The sequence below is a fragment of the Dendropsophus ebraccatus genome, chromosome 12, assembly GCF_027789765.1.
Source record: "Dendropsophus ebraccatus isolate aDenEbr1 chromosome 12, aDenEbr1.pat, whole genome shotgun sequence".
NCBI lineage: Eukaryota > Metazoa > Chordata > Amphibia > Anura > Hylidae > Dendropsophus > Dendropsophus ebraccatus.
Window position 1 is genome coordinate 21,715,609 of NC_091465.1, and position 8,507 is coordinate 21,724,115.

Sequence of the window (8,507 nt, forward strand, 5' to 3'; positions counted from 1 at the left end):
GAGTGCAGCGGGCAGTGATTGGCCAAGAAGGCTGTCACTCAAGAGATGAGTTTGTCGGGTACAAAGGAGCGGACACAACAAGACACTGCGGGAATGTTGACAGGTAGTCATAAGGGGGGAGAGTTATCAAAGGGTGTAGAATTTTGCCCACAGCAACCAATCACAGCTCAGCTTTCAGCTCTAGTAAAATGAAAGACGAGCTGTGATTGGTTGCTATGGGCAGTTTGCACCAGTCTAAATTTCACACCCTTTGATAAATCCCCCCCAAGATGTTTATTATAGTCTCCAGCATGGCGGCATTATATAAAATATCCCCTAACGCATTTAACATGATTTTGTGACTCTCTGTTATGGGATGTATATTATATGTCTTGTCTATAAGAAACAAAAGAAAACAGGGGGGCTTCTGGGTGCCTTTTATTAAAAAAGCGCTGGTTAGAGTGTAAATGTCACCACTCACCTGGTGGAGTTGTGCAACATTATAGGCACACCGCTATATAGCGCATATACTCAAAGTATCACAGCAGCTCCTTCAGGGGGCACCACGTGAAGCAACATGGCAATGTATCACAGTGTGAAAAGAGCCAGGTGTAAGCCCAGCAAGCCAGTAGATTCCCCTTTAAAGGTGAAGCACAGGTGAGTTCAAAGGTAGCATACGGTGTGCATAACCAAAACTAATGTCATGAATCACCGTTGGGTAGAAAACACTATGGGGGAGATTTATCAAACATGGTGTAAAGTGAAACTGGCTCAGTTGCCCCTAGCAACCAATCAGAGTCTGTGAGGAATGAAAAGTGGAATCTGATTGGTTGCTAGGGGCAACTGAGCCAGTTTCACTTTACACCATGTTTGATAAATCTCCCCCTATGTCTTTTATTGCAACGCGTTTCGGCCCTCACAAATAAATACAGGCGCCTTTCTCACGCTTGAACAGGCACTAGGAGCACACAGGCAGAGATAAAAAAAAAAAAAGCATCTGCATTCATTGGCTGGCTAAGACATGTGACCTTCACATTAATAAAACAGCGGATTCGAGATTCATTTTCAGATGCTACTTGGAGCTAGATAGGGAGACAGTTTGTAGCAGGGACAGTTAGGTATTAGGTGATTTTAGGCAGGAGGGACCCCCAAAAGCCCCTGTTAGGGCTAAAATTATAGATAGCAGAGATTGATAGCGCACTGTGCGGAACATTAACCATTGGAAGGCCTGAAGCCTGAAGCCATTTCTAAAAAATTATATATATATATATATATATATATATATATATATATATATATTGGGTGTACGGCTGTATACTGAGGGTGTTTGGAGTGTTTTGTGAATAGACTGTGATAGTGGTGTAATGATGCGAGTTTGGCGTGTTAGTTGCACTGAGGCATGCTTTCCCTACTGTCCCAGTTTCATTTTGGAGGTGTTGGCATCATTTTCTGAGGCGTCATGGTGGACTTGGAAACCTAAATTCACCATTCGGAGATCACCAAGTCACAAGCATTTTTTTCCCATAGACTTTAATGGGATTCGATATTCGATCGAGTAGTCCAGCATCACGGCCTACTCGAATCGAATTTAGAAAAATATTTCACTACTCGCTCATCTCTAATCATTATCTCTATTACAGTAGCGTCAATAATGGTGGGTTTACACTAATATTAGACAGATTCTTCACCTCTTTCCTACTATGTCTTCATGAAGTTTTGCGGCATGTTCCCAGTTAAACGCTCCTGTCCGTGTGTCCAGCCATCTCTTCAGCTCCAGGATGCATCTGTCTTTGATCTTCAGCACTATGATGTGTTTAAAACACTCGGCGGCTGCATAGAAATTGTGAATCAGGGAACCAGTGCTGAAGTCAATCAAGATATTACCTTTAATACGACCTAAAAAAAAATTGTATACTATAAGATATTTACCATAATAAACCTATACAGATGTTGTAGGTCATGGGTATTCAAGCTACGGTCCAGCTGTTGCAATACAACATTTCCCAGCACGCCTGGACAGCCAAATCCAAAGCTTTGGCTTTCTGGACATGATGGGAATTGTGGTTTTGCAACAGCTGGAGGTCCGCAGTTTGGAGACCCATGTTGCAGATAAATAATAACATATGTCTATATCACTTCCAGCAAGAAAGAGGAACCCTTGAAATTGGCTTTTATTTAAGCCTCTAAGTTTTTCCTTATTGGGTTTATGAGACTGGTTTTCTAAAGTAGACCAAACCCCTGAACCTCCAAACCTTTAATACAGTATTCAAAATAATGGAATATAAGGAGCTCAGCCATCCCTCTGTTCAATCTCCACTGCATGTGGCAGCCTGTAATCACCCTACCAGATGGGATATAGGCAGGGGAACTCTGTTTTTGAGATGCTTTAGGTGTGGGTCCTAGATGTGGAACCTTCATTTACCATGTTTCCTTAACCCCTAGACGACCCTGGACGTAGGGTTACGTCATGGAAGCCTTTCCCCAGACGACCCATGGCGTAACCCTACGTCCTGGGTGTTTCTCCCGCTATGAAGCGCGCTCCGGAGCGGAGCGCACTTCATAGCAGGTGGGGGCCGGCTACAATCAGCAGCCAGGACCTCACCGGTAATGACACGCTGCAGCGATCGCGCTGCCGCGTGTCATTAACTCCTTAAACGCCCCGATTGCGGCGCGACCGCGGCGTTTAAGTGTAAGTGACAGGGGGAGTCCCCTGTCACTTACCGATCGGGACCCCCGCAGTGCGACTGCGGGGGTCCGGATCGTTGAAAAGGACCGCCGGAGGTCTCTCACCTTCCTCCGTGCGGTCCGATCGGCGATCTGCTACACTGAGCCTGCACAGGCAGGCTCAATGAGCAGATAGCCGATAACACTGATCAATGCTATGCCTATGGCATAGCAATCATCAGTGTAGAAATCAAACTAGTGTATGTAAAAGTCCCCCAAAGGGACTTAAAATGTGTAAAAAAAAAAAAAAAAAAGTTCAAAACACTAGTACACTACCCCAAAACCCCTCCCCCAATAAAAGTCTAAATCACCCCCCTTTCCCATTATATAAATAAAACATATAAAAATAAATAAATAGATAAACATATAATATACCGTAGCGTGCGTAATTTTCCGATCTATTAAAATATAACAAGCGTCATTGTGATCGGTAAACGGCGAAAAAGTGCGCAGATTACCGATTTTATGTTACATTATATATTAAAAAAAATCTATAAAAAGTGATCAAAACGTCCGATCTTCACAAATATGGTATTAGTAAAAACTAGAGATCATGGCGGAAAAAATGACACCCCATACAGCCCCGTAGGTGAAAAAATAAAACCGTTATAAGCGTCACAATAGGTTCATTTTATTAATATTTAAATTGCCAAAAAAAAGGATTTCATAAAAAAATGCATATATAACATTAGGGAATCTGTGTAACCTGCATATGGTTGTGTTCGTACTGACCTATAGAATAAAAGTATCATGTCGCTGTTACCATATACTGCATTACGTAGACACAGGAACCCCCCAAACGTTACCATATTGCATTCTTTTTTACGATTTCACCTATTTATATATTCATAAATTATATATTTGGAATTCCATCATACATGTTATGGTAAAATGAAAGACGCCATTACAAAGTACAACTATTCCTGTAACAAACAAGCACTTACATGGCTTGTAGATAGAAAACTGAGAGTGCTAGAGCTCTTAGAAGGGGGGGGAGGGAAAAACGAAAACACTAAGATCAAAATTTGCGCGGTCCACTGGGTCATTTTGGGCCTGGTCCTCAAAGGGTTAACAATAAGACGGTGCCAGATATTTTTTTTATTGTCTTACTTTCTAAGGATGTCTCATTTCTCTTTCCCTCAGCGGGGGGGGGGGGGGGGGGGGGGGGGGGGGGGTTAAGTATGGGTATAGATGACTACATACCTGGGCAAACTTGTCATGTATTTTGACTGCTGAGTATTTTAAATACTACATTGTTCCTGAATGTGTGTGTATATATATATATATATATATATACTACTTTCAGGATATTGTTTGGACATGTGTTTTCTTTTTCTTTTTTCTTTTGTGGAGTACTGTTGTTGAGGACCGGCTGTTGGCACCCCAACATATTTGACTTATTCAAGCTGTGCCCACCATTGTTATATTTGTCTTTTCGTTTTTACACAGGTGTGACACTTGACCATAAGTATTGACAACTAACTTCTGATAACTGACTTCTGACTACTGACTTTGACTTCTGACTTTGACTTCTGACTTTGACTACTGACTTTGACTACTGACTTTGACTACTGACTTTGACTACTGACTTTGACTACTGACTTTGACTACTGACTTTGACTACTGACTTTGACTACTGACTTTGACCACTGGCTTCTCACTTTGACTACTTACTGACTACTGATTGACTACTGATTACTGACTTTGACTACTAACATCTGTCTTCTGACTACTGACTTCTGACTACTGACTTCTGCTTACTGATTACTGACTTTGACTACTGACTTCGACTACTGAATACTGACTACTGACTTTGACTACTGACTTCTGATTGCTGACATTGACTACTGACTTCTGACTACTGACTATTGACACCTGAGTTACGATTTTTGACTCCTTACTTCTCATTACTTATACCTGACTTCTGATAAAATAATGTGTGATATCTGATCTCTGAAATGTCAGTAGTTGAGTTTCACTCTCACTTCAATTGCCAGGCATCCCCTAGCTTGCATCATTCAGGTAACAAAAGTGAAGTGATATCTGATCTCTGACTTGTCAGAAGTGAGAAGTCAGACATCCTGTCTCCCTTGTTGATTACAGTTAGCTGTGTGCAAAACTGAAACAAATACAATGTTTCAACAACATCTGTATGTTTTCAACAAGGGAGACAAGATGTCTGACTTCTCACTCCTGACAAGTCAGAGGCTCAGAGACACATCGGGACCCCACAATCACACAGCGAGGGTCCCGATGAGTGACAGGGGGAGCTCCCTCCTCCTGTCATCCTTACAGATCACACACACCAGGGGGGGTCATATCAGGTAGGAAGAAACACAGGGGGCCATGCTTTGAAGAGGATCATCAGGCTCAGGAAGGCATCAGGACCCAGTGATCACACTGCACAGGTCCCGATGGGTTACAGGGGGAGCTCCCTCCTCCTGTCAACCCTAAAGATTGCACACATCGGGACCCTGTGATGGCTAGTATAGCACATAGCAGTACGTCAGTACTCCTATGTGCCATACCTGTCATTGTCAGATTTAGCACATAGCAGTACTGATAAACTGCGATGTGTTATACTAGCCATGACAGGGTCCCAATGTGTGCCTTCACTGTGTACCTGCTAAAAACATGGCCCCCAGTAGGGTAACCTGTGAGATCGAGCCGCAGGCTCTGTCTCACAGGCTGTCAGTGTAAGATCGACAGGTATAGCACATACCAGTACTGATGTAGTGCTATGTGCTATACTAGCGATCTAACGATCGCAGTGTTGAGTCCCATAGGGAAACAAAAAATAAAGTGAAAAAAAAAAAAAAAAAAAAATAAATTTTAAAAACAAATAAAAATAAAATAATAAAGTGTAAAAACATAAAAATGGATTCTTTCTCAATAAGGGTATGGTCGCACTAAGTAAATGTGGTGGAATTCCACGACGGAACTCTGAACTATGCAGTGCCCCACACCCCCTGACCCTGCAGAACATCGCATAACAGAGCCCCCTCCACACACCCCTGACCCTGCAGAACATCACATAACTGTGCACACACCTCTGACCCTGTACAACATCGCATAACAGTGCACCCACACCCCTGACCCTGCAGAACATTGCATAACAGTGCCCTCACACCCCCTGACCCTGAAGAACTTCGCATAACAGTGCCCCCACACCCCCTGACCCTGCAGAACATCACATAACAGTGCTCCCACACACCCCTGAACCGGCAGAACATCGCAAAGCAGTGCCCCCACACACCCCTGACCATGCAGAACATCACATAACTGTGCACACACCCCTGACCCTGCAGAACATCACCTAAGAGTGCACCTACACACCCCTGCCCTGCAGATTATCGCATAACATTGTCTCCACACACCTGACCCCGCAGAACATGACATAACAGTGCCCTCAGTGTGACTTACCTCCTGTTGATCTTATACCCTGCACTCATTATACTGCTGCCTCATAAACAGCTCGGGAAACCAGCAGCCTCATAGAAAGCCTAGCAGAGAAAGATAGCTCCTCCCACACTGATCACATGGGCATGACATCATCAAACATCCTTTTCAAAGGAGCGCTCATAGTTACAGTGCAGGGTGGGCGGGGGCAGGATTGATGGGTAAGTAAATTAATTACTTATCCATCCAGACTGCGCCCCCTGACATTTGGCACCGGGGGCGCAAGTAGGCAGGGATAGTGGGTGGGTACAGACCTAGGGCCCACTGTCTTGTCGTGTTTGTACCTTCCGGTCCTGACAACATGTTTACCAAATCATGCCAGTACATAGTAGACATATTGCTAATGTGACTTAGTAATTAATTTATGTGGCATGACTTACTTTTTAAGAAGCAGAAATGTTCAAAGTCATCCTAATGCAATTTTTTCTAATTTTTCATAAATTTTTTTTTTTTTTATATTTTTATAATGGAATAAAGAGAGACAGGTCAAATTAGGAAACATGAGCTTGGTCATTAAGGCCAAAACAGGTTGCGGAGGCAAGGGGTTAAAGTAGATCAACATAGTTTATCAGGAAATTACTTCGGCCCAAAAGTGGTATAAAAGTTAACACACCCTCAATTTTTGAGTTCCCTTTTATCATTCTGAACACATTTTTCTAGGCTTCAGGTATAGTATATAGTATAGTATATAGAAGCCAAATTGACTTCACTTAACCCTGCAACACTATTTTTTCAACACATTTAAAGGGGTTATCCCACAAAAACCTTTTTCTTTCAAATTGACTGGTTTCAGAAAGTTATAAAGATTCATATACAGTAGATAGAAAATTTAAAAAAAAAACTCAAGTCTTCCTATACTTATCAGTTGCTGTATTTCCTGTTGTTTTTAAGTCTGACACAGTGCTCTCTGCTGCCACCTTCTGCTGAGACAGGAACTGTCCAGAGCAGGAAAGGTTTTCTATGGGAATTTGTTGCTGCTCTGGACAGTTCCTGTGTTGGACAGAGCTAACAGCAGAGAGCACTGTGTCAGATTAGGAAGAAAGCAACACTTCCTGCAGGACATACAGCAGTTGATAAGTATAGGAAGACTTGAGATTTTTAAATAGAAGTAAATTACAAATCTATATAACTTTCTGAAACCAGTTGATTTGAAAGAAAAAGATTTTCGCTGGATAACTCCTTTAATTACTATAAAATACAGATTTCAAATTCAATTCCATTGTATAAAACCAATGAAAGAAAATAAATTACCTTCTGAGAACGTCTGAGTAAGTTTGGTAATAGGAAAAACCACAGTATCCTCTAGAAATATAGGTTTATCTGAAAAATAATGCTCCAGATACTCTCTGGAATTATAGCCATCGAGGTCATAGCGCTTATAGGTGCTGGCAGCCATTGGTTAATCTTGTATCATAGACAGGGGGGTAACTCTACATCGGTACTCAGGGTGTCTATATACCACCAGGAATCAAGTGACAAAGCACAACATTATTTGCTTATCCCATCATGAGTTATTATCCCCATAAGACAGTCATGGGAAAGTGTGTTTGCCTCATAGTAAAATACACACATCTGTTTTATTATATAACTAATATTAGAAAATTAAATATTGAATGTAAAGTCATTCTTTGCTGTCTTCTCAAAACCAGGATATCAGGGGCATAAGTAGAAATGGCTGGGCCCCTAGCAAGTATTATTATACATTATTAGACCGGGCTCCCACTACGTTAAACACCGACCGTTCTGTGACCCAGCCGGTCACAGAACGGCCGGTGTCAGTGAAGATCATCCCAGCCGGTACTGCAGTACTGGCCGGATGATCTTTATTTGTGCTGAATTGGGATGCGGGCGCATCCGTGTGTGCCCGCATCCCAATTCACCGTAGCCGACAATGGAGAGTGTGACCTGTCAGGCTAGTGCGGACGCTATTCAATTAATGTGGTGGCAAGTGATCCTGGCCGGAGTGTCTACTATGTGTATAAACTCCGGCCGGGATTCCCTCAGACTGCAGTGCACGTAAGTTGTGTATTATTCACAGTCATTGTTGCACATCAGAAACTACGGCCGTGATTAAGACACAACTTCCGTTGTGTGAACATGGCCTTACCATACATATCACTGTCACAATAACCAAATCCTGTATACCAAAACCAATATAACTAATAATAACAGTATAAAAGGGGCAACTATTACCGCCACACCATGACCACTAACATTACCATCGTACTGTTATTGACCAAATCTGCATACAAAGGTAAATAATACAAAAGTTACCAGTTTACAAATAATACCACCATATACTGACCATTACCACCCTATACTAGTTTCACCTCATTCAGCCACCA

The 8,507-nt window shown here is 42.3% G+C and overlaps 1 protein-coding gene across 1 annotated transcript in view; it reads right to left on the bottom strand.

Moving 5' to 3' along the window:
- Positions 1–7,572, bottom strand: part of LOC138769165 (indolethylamine N-methyltransferase-like) — an 11,193-nt gene extending 3,621 nt beyond the window's left edge. The window contains exons 1-2 of the mRNA XM_069947432.1: positions 7,414–7,572; positions 1,668–1,875 (exon numbers count right to left, since the gene is read on the bottom strand). Coding sequence (XP_069803533.1) covers positions 1,668–1,875; positions 7,414–7,558 — 353 coding nt within the window. The 5' untranslated portion in view covers positions 7,559–7,572. The remainder of the gene's footprint in view (positions 1–1,667; positions 1,876–7,413) is intronic.
- Positions 7,573–8,507: the final 935 nt, after the last annotated feature.